The 26,944-nt window shown below is 51.4% G+C and overlaps 2 protein-coding genes across 2 annotated transcripts in view; one reads left to right on the forward strand and one right to left on the reverse strand.

Moving 5' to 3' along the window:
- The first annotated feature begins 656 nt into the window (after window positions 1-656).
- EIF6 (eukaryotic translation initiation factor 6) lies at window positions 657-6,353 on the forward strand. Its single transcript, XM_030463212.1, has 6 exons — window positions 657-876; window positions 960-1,045; window positions 1,870-2,045; window positions 2,980-3,156; window positions 4,438-4,619; window positions 5,093-6,353. The coding sequence occupies exons 1-6, from the start codon at window positions 770-772 to the stop codon at window positions 5,100-5,102; spliced, it is 738 nt and encodes a 245-aa protein (XP_030319072.1). The 5' UTR covers window positions 657-769; the 3' UTR covers window positions 5,103-6,353.
- Window positions 6,354-9,347: 2,994 nt separating this feature from the next.
- Window positions 9,348-26,944, reverse strand: part of MMP24 (matrix metallopeptidase 24) — a 41,823-nt gene continuing 24,226 nt past the window's right edge. Inside the window, exons 5-9 of the mRNA XM_030463278.1 lie at window positions 25,411-25,572; window positions 15,631-15,845; window positions 14,363-14,501; window positions 11,984-12,250; window positions 9,348-10,850 (exon numbers count right to left, since the gene is read on the reverse strand). Coding sequence (XP_030319138.1) covers window positions 10,513-10,850; window positions 11,984-12,250; window positions 14,363-14,501; window positions 15,631-15,845; window positions 25,411-25,572 — 1,121 coding nt within the window. The 3' untranslated portion in view covers window positions 9,348-10,512. The remainder of the gene's footprint in view (window positions 10,851-11,983; window positions 12,251-14,362; window positions 14,502-15,630; window positions 15,846-25,410; window positions 25,573-26,944) is intronic.

The following is a 26,944-nucleotide window of genomic DNA, read 5'->3' on the forward strand; positions in this document are numbered from 1 at the left end:
TTCCCCCAAGAAAAATTCCGGCAAACCCTTTGCTGGGAACCGTCTGGCCACAGAGGTCTCCAGGATGACCCCGGGTTCTTTTCCTCTGTCTGTGCAGGAGGTGCAGGGGGGTGCGTACAGGGACAGTCACAGAAAGGGGCTCTGGGGGGGTAAGGAGCTCTGGCACTGCCAGGAGGACACAGGGACAGCTGGGGGTGGTGCTGGCAGGGACCGGGGGGGTCACCGCAGGCAAGCGGGGAAGTGCCACGGGTCACACCGGGAGCAGGGCGGTCCCTGTGCTTGGGGACATCGGCGGGAGGGAACAGGCAGGGAACAGGCAGGGAAAGGGCAGGGAACGGGCAGGGAAAGGGCAGGGAAAGGGCAGGCAGGGGTAAGGAAGGGAGCAGGCAGGGGCTTCTCCCAGCTGGGGGATGCCGGGCAGGGGGTGCCCGGGGTGCCGCGTCCCTGCAGTCCCGGTTGGCCTCGGCCTCTGCGGGTGTGCCCGGGCACGCGGTACTCATGCGGTACTGGGAGGAGGGCGGGTGCGGTGCCCGGGGAGGGGCACGTTCAGTATCGGTACCGGTACCGCAGCCCCGCCCCGAAGCCTCCCGCGCTCCTCCAGGCCGAGGGTGGCGCTGTGGCCACAAGGCGCGGCTCGAGCCGCTCTGCCCCACCCCTCCCAGAGGCGGAAGCGGAAGCGGTGCCGCCGCGTGCGGGAGGTGGAGGCTGCCGCTCCCCGCACGTCGCGGCCGCTCCGCTCAGCTCCGGTCCGGTCCGGTCCGGTCCCGCCATGGCTGTCCGCGCCAGCTTCGAGAACAACAACGAGCTGGGCTGCTTCGCCAAGCTCACCAACGCCTACTGCCTCGTGGCCATCGGCGGCTCCGAGAACTTCTACAGGTGAGGGAGCCCCGAGAACCGGCCCGGCCCGGCCGCTCCCCGCCAGCCCCGGGCAGGGCCCTGACGGCTCTTTCTCCTTGCAGCGTCTTCGAAGGGGAACTCTTCGGGACCATCCCGGTGGTGCACGCCTCCATCGCCGGCTGCCGCATCATCGGCAGAATGTGTGTGGGTAGGTGCGGGGCGGGCCCGGGCCGGGAGGCAGCGGGGAGGCGGCCCCCGGTGCTGTGCGGGGTCTGAGTGCGGGGAGAGCCCGGCGGGCAGCACCCCGCAGTGTCTGTGTCTGTCTGTGTCTGTCTGTCTCTCTGTGTCTCTGTGTCTGTCTGTCTGTGTCTGTCTGTCTGTGTCTGTCTCTGTGTCTGTCTGTGTCTCTCTGTCTGTCTCTCTGTCTGTCTTTAAACGCCTGCAGAGGAAGAGCGAAAGTGGAAAAGTTAAACCTCTCCGAGGAATAGAGGGGAGGGGGAAGGGGGGTTTGTGTCGTGGGGCTGGGGGGGCTGAAAGCCGCGTCAGTCCGTGGGCAGGGCCGTGTCTGTGGGGCAGGGATGGGGAGGAACAGAGCCCGGGGAGGTGTTCAGGAGCTGCAGGTCAGGGAGTTCCTCTGCTGGGCAGAGCCTCGGCAGCCAGATGGGGTTCTGCCCGCGGTTCGGTTCCTCTGAACAGAACATCTTTGTCCCTCGGTCTCACTGCTGTGTCCCAGCACACTCAGGCAGCATCTGCACCTTCCTACTGCAGGAATTCCCTTGAGAAGCTCCGGGTTCCTTTAGTTGTGATTAAAGCTGGTGCTGCTCACCCATGGCTGCTCTGAGGCTCTGCCCCAGCCTGGGGTCCTCCCTCCCCCCCTCAGGGCTGTGTTTGTCCCCAGGGACATCATTTATTTATTTATTCATTTATTCATTCTCCTGGGAGGGGTGGGTGGGGCAGGGGCAGCTCACACTGCTCAGGGACCATCAGGAAAGTCAGAAGCCCTGGGGAAACATTTTTTTTGGTTCATTTTAGGGAACAGACACGGGCTGCTGGTCCCCAGCAGCACAACAGACCAGGAGCTGCAGCACATCAGGAACAGCCTCCCCGAGTCTGTGAGGATCCAGCGTGTGGAGGAGAGGCTCTCAGCCCTGGGCAATGTCACCACCTGCAATGACTACGTGGCCCTTGTCCACCCTGACCTGGACAGGGTATTTATCTGTCCTGGGGGCTGGGGACCCTGCCCTCACACCCAGCATGCTGCACTGACCCCTCCCTGTGGGTGGGAAGGAGTGGGATGTGGAAGTGTGGGGTTGGGTGCAACTCGGGTGTGTGGAATTGGATGGACAATTGGAGTGGAAATGTGTGTAATAACAAGAGAAAAAGGAAAAGATTTCAGTCAGGAGCCCAGCAGGGGTTACAAGCTCCTGCTGAGCTGGCTGGAATGTGTGGTAGCTGCAAGCAGCTGTGGGTGCAGAGAGAAGAAAGGAAAATAAAAGGTTCTTTTGTGAATGTTCACAGGAAGGGCAAAGGAGGCAAAGTTGCTGCTGCTTTTTGCTTGAGAACTGATCTCTGAGTAGCAACAGGGAGAGGTGTGGTGTGGCTGAGGGCAGGAAGGATCTGTGCAGTGTTTCCTTCAGTTTGTGTGAAGGTGATGAGGAAATGGGAGCTGGTGTTCAGAGTGCAAAGGGGAAACAAAAAAGGGGGTGGGGAAGGGTCTGTGCAGCATGTTGTGGTTTAGTAAGTGTGAAAGTAAGTTCAGGTGGACTGGGTGGGAAAGAGAAATTAAAATGGTTCACAGTGAATACCTGGTGGAGGAGCAGGGAGTTCTTAGAGTTGCAGAGAAGGGGAGGAGGAAGGGCTGGGAATGCCCAGAGGCTTTGCTGCCAAAATGCCCTCCAGCCCAGGGAGGAGGCAGTGAGTGTCCCTGCAGGGATGGAGCTGTGTTCATGGGCAGGCCCAGCTCTGCCTGCACCCAGGGAGCAGAGGCTGAGTGAGGGTTGTGTAACAGATGGGTTGTGAGAGTCTGAGGGGGCTTTCCATGGGTGGGAAGGGTCCCAGTGAGGGCTGCCTGCAGGAACTGCTTGACTTCACTTGCTGTGATCACATTTTTCTGAGGGCTTTGTTCTCTCTTCCTGTTTGCAGGAGACAGAAGAGATCTTGGCAGATGTACTGAAGGTGGAGGTTTTCAGACAAACAGTAGCAGATCAGGTGCTCGTGGGAAGTTACTGTGTTTTTAGTAACCAAGGAGGAATTGTACACCCCAAAACTTCCATTGATGATCAGGATGAGCTCTCCTCACTGCTCCAGGTCCCACTTGTGGTAAGGCTTTTGTGGGTTTGTGTTTTCTCTTGCCACTCCCACCCAACCCACTTCACATCTCCTGGGCTGCTGGATCCTTCTGCTCTCCAGAGCTGTTCCATGTGGGAGAGGAAGAGACTGAACAGGCCAAGTCTTCCAAGAGCCTTTCCCTTAACACCTCTCCTGCTTAACACCATTACTCATTGGTCTGCTGGGATTATCCCAGTTGTGCCAGTTGATTCACACAGAAGGGGAGATTGTCTGTGCTTTGGCCAAAGCCAAGGTTTAAAAGAAAAAAAAAAAAAAAGTAATCAATCCAGTGCCTGCTTGGTTGGATTTGTGAGTTTTATGACTGCTGCAGCTTTATGCTTCCTCCTTGTCAGATTTTATTTCACAGAATGCCAGAGAAATTTTCTCTCTAGAGACTGAAGATTGTCCATTAATCTTTTTATCTGAAATCTTTTGTAACTTAGCATCATGGGATCATCCTGGTTGGAAGGGATGAGTCCAGCTGCCAGTCCTACACCACCTTAACCACTGAATCCTCTCCCAAAGCGTCAAAGTTTTTGAATACCCCCAGGGATGGTGACTCCACCACCCCCTGGGCAACCTGTTTAGTTCTTCACCACTCTTTTTGTGAAGCCATTTTTCCTAAGATCCAGTCTGAACCTCCCCTGGCACAACCTGAAACCTTGTCCTCTTATCCTGTCACTGGGGGGAGGAGGCCAACACCCCCTCACTACCACCTCCTTTCAAGGAGTTGTAGAGGGCAATAAGAGCTCAGCCTCCTCTCCTCCTGCAGCCCCTTCCTCAGACCCTCAGTCACCCCATTTCCCCTCCTCTGCACCCTCTTCAGGTCCTTCCTGTGGTCCCCACAGCACTCGAGGTGCAGCCTCACCCAGGCTGAGGACGAGGGCAAGAACTTGGGTGCTGGCAGCAGCTTTCATCTTCTCAGGAGTGTTGGGTTCCTGGTGCCCTGCAGGGCTGTGCTGAGGGGGGCTGGGGCAGTGCAGGGCTGTGCTAGGGGGGGGCTAGAGCAGTGCAGGGCTGTGCTGAGGGGGGCTAGGGCAGTGCAGGGCTGTGCTGGGGGGGGGCTGGGGCAGTGCAGGGCTGTGCTGAGGGGGGCTGGGGCAGTGCAGGGCTGTGCTGAGGGGGGCTGGGGCAGTGCAGGGCTGTGCTGAGGGGGGCTAGGGCAGTGCAGGGCTGTGCTGGGGGGGGGCTGGGGCGGTGCAGGGCTGTGCTGAGGGGGGCTGGGGCAGTGCAGGGCTGTGCTGCTGACTCTGGCTGCTCCCTCTCTGCTAGGCTGGGACTGTGAACCGTGGCAGTGAGGTGATTGCAGCAGGGATGGTGGTCAATGACTGGTGTGCCTTCTGTGGCCTGGACACCACCAGCACTGAGCTCTCTGTCATTGAGAGCATCTTCAAACTCAACGAAGCTCAGCCAAGCACCATTGCTACCAACATGAGAGATTCCTTGATTGACAGGTAAGGAGGCTCCAGCTCTGCACAGACAGCACCAAAACAGGCAGCTTGTTACTGTCAGAGTCACAGAATGGGTTGGGGTGGGTTGGAAGGGACCTTAAACATTTTCTAGTTCCAACTCCCCTGCGTGGGCAGGGACACCTCCCAGTGGGGGTTGTTGCTCATCCAACCTGGCCAGGTTTAATCCTGAAACCAGTTGTTTTGGCAGTTGATGTCTCTGAGCACACAGCCAAAGTTAAACTTGCTCTGAGCTTTTGATAACCACCCAGGCCAGGCTGAGTGCATTGCCCTTGCCAGCTGGACAGCTCTGCTCTCACAGCTGGCTGTTAGCAGCCACTGGGTCAGTTTCCCTCTTTCCTGAGACCCTTGTGTTCCAGGAAGGGAAATTTTACTGGGCCTTGGTGACTGGAGGTTTAGAACTGTTTTGAAATGCCTCCTGTGCTTGTCTCTGAATCCTCTTTGTGTTGTCTTTTCAGCTTGACATGAGCAGTGTTGGTCCCTACTTTCCAGAAAGCTCCTGAGGAGTGGAATGTCCAGCTGCACTTTGGATCACAGCCACCTGGACCTCCTGGTGTTTCTGCAGGCCTAGTCCAAGGAAGAGGCTACAAAACCAACTCTTTCTAGTGCTTTTGTAAACTTAAATATTATTACAAAACCTGACAAATTGTGCACATAAATTGCAAATCTGGAATGCTCTCTATCCCTTTGCTGACATTCTCCAGCTCTTTAGCTTTCTCATTTTGTGATGCTGTCTGAGCCCCTCCAGTTAGCTCCTGGTATTTACTCTTGTGGCTCTTGCTCATTAGAGATGATTTTGCCTTAACATCAGTGTTCTGCTGCCCAGCAGACTGGTTCAGCACAGCCCTGGCACTGCCCTCTGTTCCCAGACTCTTGCCAGGGTGGTGTTTCTGTTGTAGGTGAGAGCTCCTTCCATGTCCAGTCCCAAAACCACAGTAAATTACTTGCCACACAATGATTCAGAAGCCCTCCCCTCAGTTCTCTTGAGGAGCACTGTCCTGAGGCACTGTGGCAGGAGCTCTTTTTCCCTCCCTGGTGCTTCAGATTTTGTAGAAAAGAAACTTTTTTTTTTTTTTTGTGTTGTCTGGATGGTACCTGAGCCAGGGGCTGCCATCTCCAGGCAGCTCAGCAAACCTTCCTGTGCCATGGCTCACAGGCTCCTTGCTCCTACCCCTCCCAATGTGTTTGGGGCTCCTCTGGCAGGGGGGACTGATCCTCCTGGGCACCTGACTGCAGGGTCTCCTCCTCTGAGCTCAGTGTTTAGTGAGCAGCTGCTTTCCTTTGGCCACCTCACAGAGGGGCAGTGACTGTCACTGCTGGTGCTGGGGTGTTTTCAGCAAGTGTGAAATGAGCAAGGCTGCAAATGTTTCTCTTTAATGGCTGTAAGTGCATTCTGGCTGCTAGGCAGGGACCCTGATTTGTATCAGTGATCCTGATGTGTGTTACATGGAAAAAAAATCACCTCATCTGTGAGTAAGCCAAATCCTTTCAAGGGGGAGATGCTGGCAGCACGCTGGGGACTGTGATCTGGCAAAGTCATGGAGAGCAGAGCAGGGAGCTGCTGACTGGGGTGGCTTCTCACAAAAGCTGGGAACTGGGGGGGTGATAAAAGGGATCCCTGTTCTGAATGAGGGTTTTGGGGAATTGTGAACTAAAAAGATGGACCTATGTACAAGGAACAGACACTATAATAAAGAATGAAATTGGGAGAGTCATGGATACATGGTATCATGGGAGAGTTTAACCTTGGTGTTTTTATGGCAAATTGGGTCTTAAAAGGCCTGTGGAGGTCTTGAGAGGAGTCCAGAGAGGTGTGGAGATGCTGTGACATTACTTGTGTTTCCTGAAGGCATTTGGCAGGTTTCTGTTCCAGGGCTTCTTGGAGGACCCTGAGTGAGTGATCCCCTTGGATGAGAGGGAAACCCTCAACAAGGCTTGAGAATGGGGAAAAAAAGTCCAAGTAATTGGTTCCATTTCCCAGGATTTTCTCAGGGAGCTCTGCTGGGAGCCAGGGAGCTCAGTGTTGCTGTGTCCTGGTGAGGAAAGGCTGGATTAGTGCAGGGAGCTTTGCCCATCCTGCCTGATGGGGGGAGACAAAGCAGATGGAGTGGAGCTGAACATGGTCTGGGGCCTGTTGGGGTCAAGAGTCCAAATTTCACACCTGAAGTGCTGAGCTCTGAGCAGCAGGAGAGCAAATTCTTGACTTCAAGGTAGGTGTTTGAACCAAGATGTCCTCAGCCCTTAAAAATGGTCATAAAAGCAAACTATAATAGAGTTGGTTAGGACAAGAAAGCTCAAGTGAAGCAACATCTGTAAATCTGTGGTGCTTCATCCCCTGTAGATGAGATGCAAATGTTGCACAGTGGGCACCAAACTTCCATAAATTTTTAGCTAATATGTACTTTGTTCATTAAATTTTGGGTCTTCTGTCAAGTAAAAGTCCAAAAGAAGCTGGGGGGAAGGAGGGAGTGTTTCCTGCTACTGCCCATGGCTGCCCATGGCACCCTGGCTCAGCACTGGGACTGCAGGTGCTGGCTCCAGGGGTGAATGGGATGGTGCTGGGGAGCACTGGGTCACCCCTCACCATTACTGTCACTTGTCACTGTTGAGGGCTCTTTCTTGGCTCCTCCAACACCCATAGGAGCACCTGACTCCCCTGGGAAGCTCAGGTCTGTAACATTTAGATGGGATATGAGGAAAAATGTCTACTGAAAGTGGTGAGGTAGTGGGCCAGGCTGCCCGGGGCAGTGGTCGAGTCCCCATCCCTGGAACGGCCCAAAAATCCACGTGGATGTGGCACTTCAGGACATGGTTTAGTTGGCTGCTGGTGCTGGGTTGGTGGTTTGGTCTTTGCCAGCCTTAAGGATTCCAGGATTCTGTGATTTGCAGCAGGGGGCAGGTAGGGAGCAGCTCTCAGGGACACCAAAGGTTTCTCAGGTTGTTTGGAGCAGCAGCTCTGGGGAAGGCTCAGCCCTGCAGCAGGGTCCCAGCTCCCCACAGCTGCCTGAAGAACAGCTCCACTTGCTGCTCCACCTACTGCATCCACTTCTGGTCCCTGCTGCACAAAAAGGATGTGGAGAGGCTGAGGAGGATCCAGGGAAGAGCCACGAGGATGCTCAGAGGGCTGGAGCACCTGGAATATGAGCAGAGGCTGAGAAGATTGGGGCTGGCCAGCCTGGAGAAGGCTCAGGGGAGATCTTGGTATGTTCCAGAACTTACAGGGCAGCTACAAAGAAGATGGAGACCTCCCTACTTCCAAGGAGTCCCATGGACAAGACAAGGGCACAAGGTGCCTTCCAGTTGGACACAAGAAGAAAATTTTTCCCTCTGAGGACAGTCAGACCTTGGAATGGTTTCCCAGGGGGAAGGGGTGGATTCCCCTACTCTGGAAAGTTTGAAGTCCCAGCTCAATGAGATGCTGAGACATCTCATATAAAAAATAATATTAGAATATACAATAATAATTCTATAATATTCAAACAGTTGGACCAGAGGATCCTTGAGGTCCCTTCCAACCTGACATTCCATGGTTCTATGAAAATCTGCATTGGGGCAGGAGTTAAAAAAACCCAAACAAACCACAAAGAGCAGCAGGTGTTTCTCTAGGTTGTAAACTTTTGTCTTTGTTTGTTTAATGATGGTTGCTGGAAGTTGCTCAAGTTTGGGCTGTCAGAGTCCCAGAGGAGATGGCAGGGCAGAGATGTGGCTGTGATGGGCATGTGCATCCCAGCACCCCTGGAGAACACCTAGAAATGGACAGGTAGCATGGGGGGGGGGGGTCTAATTAGTAGCTCAGATTTGGTCCTTGGCACTCCACCCATCATGAGACCTTATCACATTTTGTCACTAAAATTCAAAGTTTTGCATCTATCATTCTGTCTTATTTTGTAAAACATTCGTAGGTTTGGTTTATGGGTTTTTTTGTTGTTTTTTTTTTTAATGTTTAAACACAATAAACAGCTTGGCCATGGAAATTGATTATGAAGGACAAATTACAGTTGGAGACCACGTACCCTGCAGTCCCAGTGGGCTCTGTTTGTCTGTCCTGCTTCCCCATGGCAATACTTGAGCACTTGTTAGAAAAATCAGAATGCTGACAATCTTCCTGTTTCTTCCTTCCTCATCGTGGTAATTAGGAATATTTCTAGCATGTTGGTCATCCTTGGATTTATTTTGTTTTTTTTTTTATTCTCAGACCTGATGTTATAAAGCTGCACTTTTTCTCTCTTAACTTCTATGCATTGCACTGAGTGAGACTCAGTTACAGGCAGAGGGCTCAGGGTGCTCACCAGGTCCTTGGGGTGAGCCTGCAGAGCAGTTCTGTGCTCACACGAGTTCTGGACAGGGCTGAACAGTGTAGATGCACTGCAAGAAACTTCTTCCACTCAAAGAAATACCCAACAGAAACCTCAGAACTGGCAGCAAAATGGGCTGAGCTTGTGGTTAGGACCTAAACCATTCACAGCTGTAAGAGGGATGAACAGAAGCTGCTGTTGCAGGAAGAGACTTGTGAAAAGCTACTAGCTGAAAATCCAGATATTTTTCTAACTTTTACCTGATTTTTATGTCAAAAAGTGGCTAGTGATGAACTCCTTCTAATGTGTGGCATGCTTGCTTTGGGCCTTGCCAAATACTCTCCTGTGAAGATGTGAGCAAAAACAAAACAAAAAGAAAAAAAAAAAGAAATGTTGAAGGCATACAATGTTTGTAACATCTACAGGGACTGGATTTAGTTTTACAAACAGGCCTAATTCTTATTGTACCTTGATTATTTCAGCAAAATATAACCATGATCGCACTCCAAACAAACATTTCCATTCTCCCAAAACCCAACATACAAATTCCACAACCTAGTTACACATGCCACGTAACAACAATTCATCTTTTCCCAGCATCTTATCAGGGGCAGAGTGCAGTCTACATCTGTACATGTTTTTCAGGATCTCAGTAACCATTGGTTCATTGTTTCTCACTGATGGGAGCTTAAAACACCATCATGTGACATTTAAATATTTCTTTCATGAATGGCTCCCAAAACAAAAATGTGTATTTTCATGATTGGTTGATTGGGTTGATTTTTTTTTTTTTTTGTTTTTGGTTTTTTTAGACCCAATTATTTTGTCTTCAGATTGTCCCAGTCTAGGGCTTGATGTTGCCAGGTAAATTCTGGTGTCTGGTTTGGTGCTTCTCGAGCTCCTGCTCTGCACTGCTCGACCTCTTGGAGGGTGCTGGGGTTCCTCATGCACTGTGCTGAGTGGCAGCGTGGGTTTGTTATGAATGTACAAAACATCTGACCAGCAGGTATTGGAAAATTGTATCCAGGTCATTCCCTGGATTTTGTAATAAACTAAGAAGATCTTTTAGAATGGTTCAGCATCAGAATGTCTTCTGCTTAAGACACTGAATTGTTCCTGTTCATAGGTTTCATGATCTTAATTCATTTATGAGACAGCTATTAAAAAAATGGTTCTGTTCAGAGGTGATTTTTAGCTACACTGGAGAATGCTGGGTTTAACAGGGAGCACTGGTGCAGGGAACTGAAGGAGGTTTCCCAGGTCAGTTGACACCTGTTTTGAGAACTCTGCTGTTGGCTGTGAGCCTGTGGCACTCCAGGACTGGCACTGCCACTCGGGCAGTACCAAGGGAAGAGGCTCCACACTGCAAGGCTGCCTGTATTTTTTTCCAGTTTTCCTGCTTCTTTCAGTCCCAGGCTGTCCAAAACGAGTAGGTTGCTGAAGTAGTTTCGTTTGCTAGGCTTCTGAATGTTATTTTCTATTTTCCTTTTTATTTTTTTCCTTCTTTTTTTTTTTTTCCTTTTCTTTTTTTCCTGTCCATTGTCCTCATCAGACCAATGAGTGGCACGGTGCAGCGGGCTCTGTCATACCCACTCCTGCACAGGTCTTTTGTAATACACAACATTTTGCTGCACCTCTTTGTTTTTAAACTGGAAGATGGTGTATACCAAGACGAGGATACAGAGGGACAGAATGCAGGGGATGACCACAGCGATGGCATTCACAGTGCTGGGCACATCATTGATTGTCACCATGATGTCCACGTCGTCGTGGGGCAGGCGTCGGTCTTTGCTTCGTTCAACATCCTTCTGGTTACAGCCCATCCAGTCCTTGAGGATTGACCTGGGGTAGCCTGGCTCCACGCTCAGCCTCTGGTTATCAAACTTCCAGTACTCCTTCCCCTTGTAGAAGTAGGTGTAAACTAGGAGAAACAATGGAGAAGGGGTCTTAGCACCCACCCCCTGCCCAACCCCAGGGGCTGTGCAGGGAGCTGGGAAGGCTGGAGGGGCCTGGGCCAACAAAACCCATTGACCCAAGCATCCCAAACCTCTGGAGAAGTGAAGGTGGCTTTGGAGCTTGGATTTAAAGGAGAAACCACAGCTCTGGCTTGAGGGTGCAGTGCTGCCCACAGAGCACCATTCCAGCTTGGCAAGAGAAAAAGAAAGAGAAAAAAAGAGAAAGAAAGAGAAAAAGAGAAAGAGAAAGAGAAAAAGAGAAAGAGAAAAGAGAAAGAGAAAAAGAGAAAGAAAGAGAAAAAGAGAAAGAGAAAAAGAGAAAGAGAGAAAAAGAAAAGGAGAAAAAGAAAGAAAGAGAAAAAGAGAGAGAGAAAAAGAGAAAGAGAGAAAAAGAGAAAGAGGAAAAGAGAAAGAGGAAAAGAGAAAGAGAAAGAAAGAGAAGAAGAGAAAAGAAAGAAAAAGAGAAGAAAGAGAGAGAAAAAGAGAAAGAAAGAATCTCTGTGTTTCTTTCATCTGTCCTGCAGCTGGGTGACTCTCAGTGCAACCCTCATCTCACAGCACAGCCCCAAACTCAAACACAATCTCAATACACAAGACTCTTTTAGTCCTTTCCTCAGCTGGAAGGAGAGGAAGAGATCTTCAAAGAAGAGATAAATGTGTTGAAAGGAGCCTCTGGAGGTTCAACCTCCTGCTCAGAGCATGGATAACTTCAAAGCACAACAGGCAAGTCGGAGCCTGCAGCAGAGGGAGGGAGCTACACTCTGTTTCCTACAGGTAGGAAATTAAGAGGAAAATGTAAATTACAGCATCCTGGCAATCAGGAGCCAGGACAACTCAGGTGGGGACTGTTGTGGCAGCAGAACCTGACAAAGTCCCCTTCCCCTCACCCACAGCTGGCATTATGATGTATTTTGGCAGCTGAGGAGGAACACGGGGTGGGATGAGGGTCAGGAAGGATCTCAGCCTGCCAGGGCTCACAGGTGTCATGGGGACCCCAGGACTTCTGAGTCCTATCTCAGGCAAAACTCAGAGCACCCACACCCCACAACCCCACTGCCAAGGCAGGGAGGTGCCCCCGGGTACCCCTGCAGGTACGTACAGCCCTCCTTGCTGATGAACGCTCCCTGGGGAGCCTGAGGGATCCCTCTCCACACGGTGATGGGCTTGGGGTAGCCTGGGTCTGTGGCTCTCTTGTCCTCGTTGTACCTCCAGTACCTGTCACCTTTGAAGAAGTAAGTTTTGCCCACAGGCTCCCAGCGCAGCGCCGTGTCGATGCCCTCCCGGGGCAGGCAGCTCCCCAGCTCCACCAGGCTGTGTGGGTACCCTGGCTCTGCTGTCACCTCCTTAAAAACCCAGTATTTATCTCCTAGAGATGAACCAGGACACAAAGAAGAAACAGATTTGCCTCATGAGCACACGTATGTACGTGATGTGCATGTGCATGGACCACAGGAGGGTGGGAACCTCCAGGTCCTGTGCAATGTGCAGCAGCAGCTCCTCCTCTTCATCTGGAACTTGAAACCTCCTGAATTCATTTGCTGCTCCTCAGCTCTTCTTTTGGAAGAGATTTATATCTCTTCCAAATACAACCCTGTCCCAGTTCCCTTCTCCAGGACAGTCAGAAGTTCAGAGCCCTCTCTCATTCCCTGTCATTGCCATCATTCAGGCTGAGGAGCTCCTCATGGAATCATCATGATTGGAAAGAACCTTCAAAATCATCAAGTCCTACACCATGTTAACCACTAAATCCTTGCAGGAGGTCAGCTCATACTTTTTGATCCCTTTCTCTGAGCTTTCTCAAGTTTTACTACAGTTTATTGAGCTGAGGAACTGGAGCTGCAGACAAATCCAGAAGAGCAGGCACTTTGTGGCCATGCTGCTGCTTTCCAGCCACCCTGCCTTACCTGCAGCTTGCTCTCCAGTTACAGGATCCTGTTCAGACACTGTCACACCACAAAGTGCTAACGTGGGCATAAGGTTGGTCATTTTGTCTCTTTAGGAGACAACTGTCCAGAAATGTGTTTTGGGGGTGCCCTGTGCCTGAAGAGGCCCTAATTCCCTGCCAAACCATGCTCAAGGAGATAGGCAGGAGACCAAGACCCCATGGGAAACAGGAGTTATTTCTTGTTACCACATGGAAGCCAAGTTCCATGGAAGCCAACTTGCCAATGGCATCCTGGGCTGGCTCAGGAACAGCGTGGCCAGCAGGTCCAGGGAAGGGATTCTGCCCCTGTGCTCAGCCCTGGTGAGGCCACAGCTTGAGTCCTGTGTCCAGTTCTGGGCCCCTCAGCTCAGGAAGGAGATTGAGGTGCTGGAGCAGGTCCAGAGAAGAGCAAGGAGGCTGTGAAGGGATCCAGCACAAGTCCTGTGAGGTGAGGCTGAGGGAGCTGGGGGTGTTGAGGCTGGAGAAGAGGAGGCTCAGGGGAGACCTCATCACTCTCTCCAACTCCCTGAAAGGAGGTTGGAGCCAGGGGGGGGTTGGGCTCTTTTCCCAGGCAGAGACAAGACAAGAGGCCATGGGCTTAAGAATTTCTTCCTAATATCTAAGGAAGCTTCAGCTTCAGCTCTACCAGGGGAGGTTTAGGTTGGATATTAGGAGAAATTCTTTGCAGAGAGGGTGATCAGACATTGGAATGGGCTGCCCAGGGAGGGGGGGGATTCTCCATCCCTGGAGGTTTTTAAGCAGAGACTGAATGTGGCACTGAGTGTCATGGGCTGGGAACCACGGGGGGAGTGGATCAAGGGTTGGACTTGAGGATCTCAGAGGTCCTTTCCAACCCAAATGATTCTCTGATTCTGTGATTCCATGCCCATGTGTCTCCCCATGGCAGGGAGTTGGAACCAGATGACCTTTAAGATCCCTTCCGACCCACATCAGTCTGGGATTCTATAATTCCAGTACTCACTATGAGCAGAGACTGTCCTGGTAAAGCCACCCCACCTGAACTACTCTTTAAGTACCAGGGGTTGCTTGAAGTGCCCCCATGAAACAGGAAAAGGATGCAGAGCTTCTCTTTTCACAGAATCCCAGGATGTTTAGGTTGGCAGAGTCCTCCAAGCTCACCCAGTCCACTCTGACCAACACCATCATCTCACTACTAGCCCATGTCCTAAGGACCAGCTCCAAATGCCTTTTAAATGCCTCCAGGGATGGTGACTCCACCACTGTCCTGGGCCATTCCAGTGCCTGACAGCCCTCTCAGTGGAGAAATGTTTCCTGACATCAGCCTAACCCTCCCCTGGCACAGCTTCCATCCATTCCCTCTGCTCCTATCCCATCCCTCAGGAGCAGAGGCTTTTTCCCTCCATCCTCCAACCTCGCTTGAGGCAGTTAAGGGGAGCTTTAAAGTCTCCTCTCACCTCCCTTTCTCCAGAAAGTTTTTCTTATCTCCACGCTGCACAAGAGAGGTGTGGGGTGGGCTGGGGGCTGTCCTGAGCTGTCCCCAGCTGTCCTGAGCTGTCCCCAGCTGTACTCTACCTTTGAAGAAAACGAATTTCCCATCGGAGCGCTCGTAGGCGGCGTCGATCTTTGCGGGGAGGCCCTTCCAGAACTGCTCAATCTGCATGGGGTACCCCTCCTGCACCCGGCTGTTCCGCAGCCTCCAGAACCAACGATCCTGAGGGAAACAGAACCTGCTTCAGAACCAGGGCTTTGTCACCCAGCCAGGCTGGGTGTGAGGCACTGAGCATCCCCAGCTCCCTGCCCGCATCCCATAGAGGAGGCAACTCCAAGCCAGCCCAAGAATCCTCCAAGGAGGGAAGCACCTTGTGGGGAAGAGGGCAGCCAGAAGGGTGACAAGTTGATTGCTGGTGCTGTGAAAATGGTGGGAAGAAGGAAGGAGAGGTAAAAAGGAGCAGGGAGAAGCAAGGCCACAGCTCTAGGTGTTATGAGCTCTGTGAGAGTGACCTCTCCAGGTTGCCTCCCGGGGATGCCACACTTGTCCTGGAATTCTGGTGCTCAGCTCCCAGACCACAAGAGACCCACACAGCCTTCATGTCACCTGCTGACTGCATGGAGCACACATGTCCAGAGGCACAAAGGAGGGATAAAACAGCCCTTTGGATCACTAGTTCAAGCTGTAGTGGATGCTCAGGGATGGATCAGAGCAGGACAGAGCCTGGGACACCTCTCCCAGATACTGCCCCAGCCTTCAACTATTCTCAGCTCAGGCACTTTCTGCAACTGAAGTGGCTTCATGACCTTCCCTCTATCCCTCTCCACATTCACACTCACTGGGCAGAGGGACAGCTACAGGTATTTTGGAAAAGGACCAGGACTTGCCATATTCAAGGCTCTCTAACGCGGGTTACTGAGCTGAGCAGCTCCTTCCTCCCTGGCTGCAGGGTACATGGGACTGTCCCAAATTCCCCAGGAGCAAGCTGAGTGCTCTCTGGAGCCCAGAGTTTGATTCCTGCCATCTCTGGAGGCACCAAGCTTTAATCCCTGGTTAGAAACAGTTTGCTTTCTGGCTTTGCTGGTGGCTCCTTGCTGAGCTTGGTGGTGTCTGAATTCTCTGCCAGTGCATCCAGCTCACATCTCAGTGCACAGGCTGCCTGGACATCTTGTGAATCCATCAGGAACCGTTTCCAAACATTACAGAGCCAATCTGCTCACCTTTCCTCCTAACACTGTTCATCCCCCAGAGGACCAGAGATGATTTCACAGCCACCACCACATCCTTCTATTAATCTGATCCAGCAATAAAACTAAAGAAAGACTGGTGGGTAAGCAGGAATTCTTAGTACCTTGAAAACAAACATTTCTCCTCTAAAGAGAGCCACGGTGTTAAAGTTGCCATCACAGATGTTGGGTTTCATGCCAGGAGGGGATGGTCTGTCACCCAGAGGAGGACCTGGGGGCCTGGGCTGCCTCTCGTGTTTCCGCTCCGAAGTGGAGTGAATTCTGCGAACAGGAAGAGTTGGTAAAGGCCTGGTTGGCTCCAGGGGCTCAACAGGAGGACCTAGAAGTGAAAAGAAAAACGTTTAGCCCAGAGAACAAGCCTGGATTTCCTGTGCTTCCCTGGCAGGTTTTTAAAAGGCAACAGGCTGGATGAGCAGCTCTGCCAGGGATCTACATTCTCCTTGTGCTCCTGCCCTAGAAATGGGGAGCAGAACCAGAGGCATCCACACGTGAAGGACATCCCAAAACAGGAGTGGGAAGAGCTGAAGAAGAGACAGTCTGTTTTTCTGTCTTCCCAAGAAGGCTGGAGCTAAAAGGAAGGAGAAGCCACCCCAATCATGTTCCCAACTAAAATGAAAGGTAATAACCCTTGAATAGAAGCATTTAGTTGACAAAAAAACCCCAAACCAAAACAATAATAAGTAAAACCAAAGGAAAACCAGGAAAAAAAGGGTGTGAAAACCAATGCTGCAGTCTAAGGAGAACTGCAGGGGAATCTGGAAACCAGAAAGCAATGACTTCCTTACAGGTCAGCCAGCAATCTGTGCTCTCAGAAGCCCAGGGGAGCCTTGATGGGCAGTGCTCAGCAGGGACCATGGTGGCATTCAGGGGATGTCCCCACAGTTCTCCCCATTGGGCCTCACCCAGCTCAGCTTTCAGACAAGGCTGCAGGAGTGTAAGGAGCTACAAAACCACCAGGGACAGACTTGGGGCAGAGTTCTGCTTTCAAACTGACTCTGCCATAGGATGATTTCATGAACAGTGATAAAATCTGGAGCAAATCTAATTGAGAGTCACAGATTTCTTCTTGCTCCTCAGAGAAGGCCACAAGCTGGTATGGCAATGAGCAGAGGGGTCCTAGAAGCAAGAGGTTTTATATCTGATGTAATTAAATGGGATTTGCTTGTTCTTTGTGTAGTTCTGTGTATTTTCCACCCCCTTCATTCTCAGCTGTTTATTGCCCAGTATCTTAGCAGACCATAAAATTCTTTCAAATCAAATTCCCAAGCTGATGTGGCTGCTGGTAGTGATCTGTGCCTTTTCCCCAGCAAAGGTCTTCAGACAGTGCCCAACCCTAACCCCTCCTTGGCCAGGGAGCATCTAGAGCAGGGTTTGAAGAGATGCTCCTTAATTTGCAGTTTCTGGGCTTTGGTTCCCACTGGAGTTCCTGAAAGGCATTTCCTCTGCACAAAGCTCTCCTTGGAGATGATGCATTTCTGGGGAGCACCAAGGATGCCAGGGCTTCCAGCAGACATCTCAGGGCACAAGCACACCCACACAGCCCCCCCTCCACTGGCCTGCACCTGAGTGGGTGCTGAGCCCTCAACACCCTATGTACTTAACACCACTTCTAAAACCTGCTGCACCTACAAATTATTCTTGGTAGGAGGCACAGACCTTGTTTGCTATCACAGCCATGGGTGGCTTCCCAGGGGCTGGGCAGGCATTTCCAGGCAGCTGACAGTGAGCTGGCAATTCTGTCTCTTGCTGGGAAGCTCCTGGAGGCAGGACTGGGTTAGTGTGGTGGGACATGCTGCAGAGGAAGGGTTGGGAATAGGGAAGGAGTCCCAGAGAGATCTTACACACAGAAAGCTGAGGTTCTGCTCTGGTCAGGTGGGACACAGGAGCCGTGTTCAGCTCCTGCTGTGGCTGACAAAAAGGGCACCTGCTGCCACCTAGAGCATCTGAATAAATAAAGTTTAAAACACAACCATTTCCATGCTTGGTGAAGAGAGGAAATGTTTGTGCTGAGGAACTGTAGGTCCTGGCTGGGACCTGAGCAGAGCAAGCAGCAGGAATCTGCTGCACATGGGGGTCTCAGCAAATAGCAGGGGGATCCTCCAGCTACCATCCACGTGGCTTTGAGTGGATGGAAACAGCACTGAAAAAACCTAATCCTACATCACAGGATTCCCAACACACTCAGACCAGCATCACCTTTCTAAATGAGCCCCTCAGATGCTGCTGGTGAAGCACAAGAGAGGTGGGGTTGTTTGTTCCTTCCCTCTGCAGGGAGTACTGAGCAGCAGAGAGGCTCTGGTGCTGCCATGGATGGACCAGAGAAACTCCTTTCATGGTTTAACTGAGTTGGCAGAGTGGAGCAATCTCAGCAGAGAGCTGCTTGGTAGCTGCAGAGGATGGAGACCAGCACCAGCACAGGATGGATCCCTGCCTTGTCAGAGGCATCTGGAAACAAATCCATAACCTGGCTGTGAGGAAGACTCCAAGAGCAGCTGCCTGGGAACAGGGAGCAACCTAAAAAAAGCTCCTGTGAGAGGGAATGGTCAGGAAGTCACTGTGTGTCACGTCTGCAAACTGCTCCCTGGAAAGCAGAGTGGGAAAGGAGTTTGGGATTCCCATGTGGTGTTGGTTCTGCTTCTCAGACACAGCAAATGGACACAGATACTCAAACCCACAGCAGTTCTTCATTTCCAGAAATAAGAAGCCAAAGCCTCCACATTGGGAGAGAAGAGACCCAGAATAAGAGTTTTAGAGAGGTGACCATGAGCAGTAAGATGAGAACGGGACATTAATTTTTCCTTTCTCTCTTTTAAAGGAAAATAAGGAGTGTGCCAGGAGTAATATCTAAAGAAAATAACAATGTCTGATGGGTCACAAAGATGCAGAGAATCTGACAGCAAAGTGCAGAATAGGGGCTATAATACTCATACATAATACATACGTGCTCATATGCTACAAATTTAACATAGAATCCCAGAATCCCAAACAGGTTTGGGTTGGAAGGGACCTTAAAGCTCCCCCAGTGCCACCCCTGCCATGGTCAGGGACACCTCCCACAGCCCAGGGTGCTCCAAGCTCCATCCAACCTGGGCTGGAACACTGCCAGGGATGGGGCAGCCACAGCTTCTCTGGGCACCCTGGGACAGGGGCTCAACATCCTTCTACTGAAGAACTTCTTCCTCAGATCCAACCTAAACCTCTTCTCCTTCAGTTTAAATCCATTTCCCCATGTCCTGTCACTGGACACTGATGAAAAGTCCCTCTCCATCCTTCCTGGAGGTTCCCTTCAGGGACTGGGGGGCAGCTCTAAGGTCTCCCCCAGAGTCTTCTCTTCTCCAGGCTGAACAATCCCAGCTCCTCAGCCTCTCCTCCTGCTCCAGCCCCTGGATCATCTCTGTGCCTCTGCTCTGGCAATGCCCACACAAGGACTGGCAGGGAGGCTCCCAGAACCACAAACACAATTTGCAGGTGGAACTGCAACTTGCTTGGATACAGACTCTGTCATTTCACCTCAAATATCTCTGTTACTGTCTTTCCCTGCCAGCTATGGATTTTCCTTCCTATCTTTCACTTCTTGCTTTTCTGCATTCCAATCCTTCTCATTTATCCTGATTGAAGCCCTGTCTCCTCTTGTGGATTGCATTTTTATTTTAATTGCTGCTTTTGCTTTGTCACTGACTGAGGGTGGACTTACAGCTAAGGGTGGCAGCAACCCTGCAGGGATGGAGCAGAGGAACCCACACATCCCTTGGAAATCCTCTGTCTGGAGTGCCAGGCTGGCAGAATTTGGTCTCCTTAGGGAGGTTGGGAAGCAGCAGCACAACCTCCCCCTTGCTGAATCAGAGAATCAGAGAATGGTTTGGGTTGGAAGGGAGCTCAGAGATCATCCACTTCCACCCCACACCTCCCACCAGCCCAGGCTGTTCGAGGTCCCAAGGCCCCCCTGAAGGAAGATGCTGTCTCCTAAGCCCACTCCAGAGCACAACCTGGTAGGAAAGCAGAATGCACCGACCCTGATTTGCCACTGTTTCCAGAACCTCCTGACAGCCACCAGCCTGCAAAGCAGATGGGCAGAGGTTGGGTGTAGCAGGTTCAGCAGCAGCAGAGATGACCAAGAAGAGAGTTCCTGATGAGAAGCTGGCACCTTGGTGTTTATTGTGGGCACCCTTAACACCCACCCCTGACAGAATACACCTGGCAGGAGCTCAGCCACACCACAGCCTCCATCACTGCATCTCCAAGCAACTCCAGAGAATCGGTCACAGCAAAGCTCACTGAGAGAAAAGTTGAGTGAGAGGCTCCTGCATGGAAACCCAACTGGACCTGAACCCATCCAGCTACTGACTGTGTGTGATCCCAGCACCAGAGCTGGATCCTCCCCGGGGCTCAACCTGCAGCCACTTCCACGTGGGAAGCAGGGAAGAAACCTCCTGGAGCTGGAAACTACATTCTGGAGGGAAACAGCTTGCTGGAACTTTACAGACACTGTGTGGAGAAGAAGACTTTCTTCTTCTCTATCACAACCAAGTCAAAGAATGTCAGAAAGCTTTTGGGTCACAGCAGATCACCTTCAGAGTGTGACATCCACCACTGGCACTTAGCCTCCTCCCTTCATGCTTCCTCTGTCGCAGACCATCTGAATACCAAGGTGACCTGTGAAGATAACACAGAGAGAGGAGGCATTTAGGAGCCACTGTGTCGATAGTTGAGGACAAAATATAATTGTGCTGTCCTCCTGGCTATTGACAGAGTGTTCCCTCAACTGCACGACACCTGCCTGGAGGTTCAGCACCTTGCACACCCAGCTGCTCTCCAAGCTGCCAGTGCAGAGGATGCTTCAGCTCAGGGGAGATGATGATCCACCAGGAAACAAAGGGCTGGCTTGATCTTCTAAAGCCTGGAGTGGTTTGGGTTGGAAGGGACCTTAAGATCATCCAGTTCCAATCCCCCCTGCCATGGTCAGGGACACCTCCCACCAGCCCAGGTTGCTCCCAGCCCCATCCAACCTGGGCTGGAACACTGCCAGGGATGGGGCAGCCACAAATATTCACTCTGAGAATAATTCCAATAAAATTCACTCCAAGAATAAATCTGCCACCCAGACTCCAGCAGGCAGAGACACTTGGAAACAGCAGATGGGGAGGGCTCAGATGCACAGAGCTGAGCTGCACACTCTGCACCCACTGCCCCAGCACCCAGGGAAGGGTCCTCAGCTCCAGATCAAAGTCTGTGATCCAAATGGGGCAGGGAGAGCAAGAGAAGCCCACCTGGCAGCTCTGCAGCCTCCAGGGCAGTGCAGAGAGGTCCCTGCTGGTATTCCATGAGCTTGATGCCAAGAAGCTATCCCAGGGAGCAGAGACTGCCCATCCACAGCAGCTCAGAGCTCAGGGAGGACTCATGGCCCTTGCTCCCCTGTCCTGGCCACAGAGCACTTGGCACTTCTGGAGTCAGAAGGTTCCTAACATCCATACTGAACCACAGACACCTCTTGGTTAGAAGAGCCCTTTAAGAACAAGTCCAAACATGAATCACCACTGGGTGCCAGGAAGGGTTTCTTGAGCCTCTGAATGACCAAATGCCACCCAGGTGATGAAGCAGCCACCTGGAAGTGTCCAGGGCTGAAATCCTTGCTGTGAACCAGAGGGAATGCTTCCCTGGCTCTGCAATGGGATGCACCCTGGGGTAGGGTTCTCTGCTTTGGGTATGAAAAAGTTGGGTCCAGACTTGGGCAGACAAATGATGACAGCTTGGGACTCTGAGAGATGCTCCAGCCCAGTTCTCCTCTGCAAAAAAATGCAGGAAACCTCACATCTGCTCCACTACAAAACAGACCTTTTTGAGAGAAGCATGTCCTAGCCAGCAGTAACATAAAGCAGTGGGGTTTTTTTCCATCAGCTGAAAAACCTCCCAGGAGAGGTGGGCTGCCCCTCAGCTCCCCCTTTGTCCAGAGGCAGCAGGATCAGCAGATCAGCTCCCTCCTCTCACCCCAACATCTGCAGCTCCAGGGCTGAGGTGGCTGAGTCCTCCTGGAGTCAGAGGTTCCCCAAGGACACCACTGGGATCCAGGCAGCCACCCCCTAGCACATGGCAGATGAGGCTCAGAGGATGCACCAGAGGTGACCCTGACATTTCCTGATGGCTCCAACAGAGTCTGTGGAGAGGAGAAAAGGTGCAAATGAAGGGATGCAACACAGAAGAGGAGTTTGGTGTCTGGTGGCACCAGAGCAGACTCCTCCAGCTCTCTTATTGCCAAGCACTTGCCTTGCCCTGCCCTCCTACAAGCTCAGCACCACAGGGCATGGATCCAAAAGTCCCAGACCTTGGAGCTTCAATAGTTGAGGTCTTGGCTGTTCCTCTGTTCCCTCCTCACATTCAGGATGTCATCAGGCCCATGCCTGGCGCCTGCAGGTCCTGCCAACACCAGGCCTTGTTCTGATGGCCCCACTCCCAGTGCAGCATCACCACATGGATACCACATTTTGTACCAGGTTTTTCTGCTGTTTCATCACAACCAATCTCACGCATGGATGGAGGTTACACTGGGTTTGCTCTGTGGGACACCCCTGGGAAAAGGTGGGGGGGATGACGAGACCCCTGCTTGGTACAAAGGAGCGATGAGGCTGCAGAAGGTGCCATCTGCTCCAGCTGGTCCTGGGTACTCTTCAGCTCCTTGGGCAGAGCCTGGTGGGGTTTCAAGACCACCCTGGACCCCAAACCTCCCTGGGACCTTTCCTCTTGAGCTGCAGAAAAGATGTGTGAGGCTGACACATCCTCAGGGAGAGATCCTTAGGGATCTTAGTGATTTGGTCCATCTCTGAGTGATGAGGAGACCATTCCTCTGTGGCCTTGGGATTTGAGAGGGATTTGAAGATAAAGGTCTTGTTTCCCAGCTCCAAGCATCCCTTTAAAGAACAGTCAGAGTATTTTGTCATGGAACATGCTACAGGCAGCATCTACAAGAGGATGGAAGTGCTGCTGACTTGGTTCACAGCCTGCTCTGCCACACTGCTCCAGCCCTTCCACCATGAGCTCAGGAGTGGGAATAACATTTGAAGCATTGACCTTACCCTTAGCCAGCATGGAGCACAAACAAGAGTTCACATCACCTGACTCTTCAGCTGAGTTTGGAAATAAATTCAGCAGAAAAGAACTTGAAAATTCAACGACTCACTGTATGGAAGGTTTAAACATTTCTAATGGACACACACAGATACAACATAAAAAGACATTCAGACTTCATTATTTTCAAAGGAAGGAGACAGAACAGACTCAGGCTTTAGTAGAGACTTCGCTCCTTGTTGTATTAACTTCAGTGGAACAAAAAGTTGGGAGTTGTAATTGAAATTACTTTAATGAAAGGATGCTACAGGCAAGGTTCTGCCTCTCTGATTTATTTTGCATACAGGTTCCCAACTCACACATTCTGAGCAGATGCTGCAGTCAGAGCAGCCAGGAAGCAGCAGGGTTTGGGTTCTGGGGAGGTGCCCTGGCAGGGGGGCTTTGGGCACTGCCAAGGTGCAGTGAAGCACCTTGGCCCTGTGGAAATAAAGCTCATTTAGAGGAATGTTCCTGCTAAAGCTCCAAGAAGGACATTTCAGCAATCCCTTCTCAGCTGTTAGAAGCTCAAATGAAAGGATCAATCTCTTCTCATCTCCAATCTCTTCTCATCTCTCCCTTTCCAAGGAAAACACAACCTCCATTTTCTGTCTTTGTGAACCAGAAAATTAAAACCTAATTTTAAACTAAACTTCAGGTTTGGGGACACAACTCTGCTGTAAGGGATGAAATCTCTGCCTGGGGAATAAAGCTCCTACTACAGCAGCTGCTCCTAGGAGTAGTTATCCCTACAGCCACCACCACCTTCCCCAGCTCAGGGAAGACCCTTTCCTGATTCCACCACAGCCAACAAACTAATTCCCAAAGACCACCTGCACCAGGATCACTCCTAATGCTTTTTTTCAGACAGATTTAAAATTCTAAGCAAATTATACTGCAAAAAGAGAAGCCTGACACAGAATGGGGTTAAAGTTTTGTGTCCCTTTGCAGGTGAAGAAGTGAAGTGCAGTGGTGCTGCCCTGTGCAGTGCTGAGCTCTGCTCTGTCCCAGCTCTGCACAGATGCTCTGCAGAATTCTCACCAAGCACTGGAGCCCTGAGGACATTAAAAAGTCTTCACAACCCTGACCAGTGTCACCCAGCACCCCCACTGGCAGGCCCAGGAGCCCCATTTCAGCTCAGCCCTGGGTCCCCAGCTCAGCTCAAGAGATGCTGGCCTGAACCACAAGTGTGCAGAAGCATTTTGCCATCCCATGTCTGCTCCCTTCCCAAAAAGGTATCTGACAACAGAGAAAACAGTAATATTTTCTTGATTGCATTTGCACTGTCAGCAGTAAATTAGGATTTCTTTTTTTTTTCCTCTCCGATTAGTCAAAGCTCACAGGAACTAAACCAACATTTCAAAATAGTAACAGTGTAATGACACTTCAGCTGCTTTTGGAAATGAAACTTTGAGTATGTTATTTAATGAAATTTAATACTTACTACCCCAGCACTTTGTTTCAAAACCATCCAAAGTCTCTGATACCCTGAGTATGTGACTACACACTAGGTTAACATATGCAGAAAGAAATGATACATGCAATTTCATCCTGGTAATGAACAACAAAGAGAAATCTCCAGCTGCACTAGTGGGAAGAGCCAGCTCCCCTGGGTCTATTTCTTATGTGAAATGTTGGACCTTACTGGCACTCTGCCTCCCTCTCCAAACACTTGGTTTTCCCAGTGCCCAGCCAGCAAAACCAGCCCCGAGAGAGCTCTCTTCTGTAGGCATTGACATTTGAGATCAGACTCCAACCACTGATGCACAGTTCAGAGCTCTGAAGTCTCCCTGTGCTGTGTAGAGTCTCACAGGTCTTGGCACAAATTCTCTTAGCAGTAATTTAACATTGACCAGCAGATCAGTGATGTGAATGTTGGCAAGTGTCAGGACTGCCACTGATCCCTCAGAAACACCAGCTGTCCCACTGACATCATCTCACATGGGTATTTTTCAGGTGTAATTCACAGAATGTCTGCTCCACTGGGAGCTGCAGATGTTGCAGAGCTACAGAGCAGAGTTGTTCCCTGTTTATTCAGTGACCTCTCTATCAGGGATGTTTGACAAAACCTGCTTCCCAGGGGCTGCCACCACCTGGATTCATTTCCATCTTCTAGCTCAGCCTCCCCTTGACTGGGGCTCTAAAAACCTGCGTTTCCCTCTGGTCCCAGAGTCTTCTTCAGCCAATAATTCTCTGGAAGTCCTTCTCCTCACACCCTGATATCCATGATCCCATCACATCATCTCTAGCCTCTTGGTTTTCTCCCATAATTCCTCTGCCCCCTTTCTCCCTCTTTTCTTCATGGCAAATGTTGTACAACAATATTCAGCTGGAAATAAAAAGAAGTGTTCCCTGAGCAGATCCAAACTTTTTTCCTTACCTTCTATACACAGAGAAAAAAAATGAGTGCATAAACACGCTTTACCTTTCCTTGATGTTCCATGTTTTCCACCTTCTTCCCCTCTATTTGCACTGGCTGCACCTTAATGGAGAAGCCTTGGAACTGCCTGGCTTTCCCTTTCTAGTGCTCCTTGAGACTGGGGACACAGTGAGGGATGGAGCAGCAGTGAAATCAGAGGGGTTGGGTTACCCAAGCTGTGCACAGACATTGCCAGCAGGACACAGTCAGCTGGCACCTGGATGGGGATCAAGGAGTGGAGAATTCCCTGCTCAGCTGGGGCAGGAAATCCAATCCCCAGCTCCAAGCATTCTGGGGGCTCCCTGTGGCTATAAAGCTATTCCCTGGACTCCAGCTGAGTGTAAATGGGTGAGGGGGGAGTGTTGCTCACCATAAATTTTCTGGATTCCCTGGAGGTCATCCTGGGGCAGTTTGAAGTTATGTGTTTCCATGTACTGGTAGAAAGGAGCCATGATAGCACTGGGGTCATTGGAGTGCTCCAGGCCCAGAGCATGTCCCAGCTCATGGACTGCAACCAGGAAGAGATCATTCCCTGTGGGAAGGAGGAAGACACAGCCAGGTTAGTGCAGAGATCCAGCAATCCCAAGCCCCACCAACCCACAAGCTGAGAAGCCAACACTTTGCTATGCTATGGCACAGCAACCCCTGGAGATGGTTCTGCTCCTGAAAGTCTGTGCAGCTTTCCCAGTCCTTGCCACAGACTGGGCTGGAGGCTCCCAGCCCATCAGCACCCCAGGACCATGCCCACCCCAGAGCAGGTGGAACAGGCCTGGAATGACAGGACACTGACTGCAGACTCTCTTGTAGAGAGTTTACAGAACATGGGCAACCAAAGAGGCTGCTCTGATGCCATCACTTGCTGCCAGGAGAGGTGGGAGCACTACCAGTCTGCATGGTGGGTGTAGAGAAACAAGATAAACCAGGTGCCTCGAGTTGCCAAAGAGTGGGTGTCAGTCCACCTGTGCCTGGTTAGGGCAGGTCCCCTATTACCAGGGGGCCAATAAAGGTGGGACACACACCCACAGAGAGGAGCTCACTCTGTGCAAGGCAATGGAGAGGCCAGCAGCTCGTCGAGCCTCAGGAGCAAGAAAGGCTCTTCCCGCTACTGGTGGGAAAGAAGTGGTGTTCCCCTTCTGGGTCTTCTGGTGCCAGGCTCTGATCTGACCTGGACCACTCAGTGCTGGAGATCAGCAAGGCACCTGGCAAGGCACCTGGAAGGTCAGAGAAAACCAGGACTAACACCCCCCATGACACCTGGATAGCTGGGGCAGCCCCATCTCCTCTGCCACAGGCTCCTCAGCTGACTTCTATTTGCTGGACTCCTGGCACTGCCACGTCTGCAGGAGGTGGTGAGCACCATCCTGGTGAGCTCAGGTAGCACCATCCTGCAGGAGATGAGCTCATCCTGAGGTAGCACCATTCTGGTGAGCACAGGTAGCACCATCCTGGTGAGCCCAGACAGCACCATCCTGCAGGAGGCAGAACCACACAGGGGAAGGTTGGGTTGAATCCCAATGTCAAGAAGAAGAAAGAGGAGGGAGGAAAGAAGGGAAATGCTTCTGACAGGAAGAGGAAGGGCTGAGGAGCCCTGAGGGGCTGTCAGGAGTGGTACCTTCAGCTCTAGGTACAGGCACCCACTCTTCTTCATTCCCATGGGTCTGGGTCCCTCCTCTCCTGGATCCAGTGTGGTCCCTGGGTGTCCTGGCACATTGAGATGAGAGGTGACACAGGCACTGCTGTGTGAGGGAGGGATGAAGACACAACCAAGAAGGACAGATGGAAGAGTCTCCTCCTGCCCACAAAATGCCTGAGCCCTAAATTCAGCTCCAATTGGGCTCCTCTGCTTTTGCTGGAAAGGCAGAGAGCAGGAGCCCTGGCACAGGAGCTCAGGGGGTGCTTTGGAG

The sequence above is a fragment of the Calypte anna genome, chromosome 20 (genome assembly GCF_003957555.1).
Source record: "Calypte anna isolate BGI_N300 chromosome 20, bCalAnn1_v1.p, whole genome shotgun sequence".
Lineage (NCBI taxonomy): Eukaryota > Metazoa > Chordata > Aves > Apodiformes > Trochilidae > Calypte > Calypte anna.

Bases quoted from the DNA above. Each gene is read 5' to 3' on its own strand.
- EIF6 (XM_030463212.1), top strand. From the start codon at position 770: ATGGCTGTCCGCGCCAGCTTCGAGAACAACAACGAGCTGGGCTGCTTC. The intron at 1,046-1,869 runs GTAGGTGCGGGG...GGTTCATTTTAG, and splicing joins CATCGGCAGAATGTGTGTGG to GGAACAGACACGGGCTGCTG. The intron at 2,046-2,979 runs GTATTTATCTGT...TCCTGTTTGCAG, and splicing joins TCCACCCTGACCTGGACAGG to GAGACAGAAGAGATCTTGGC.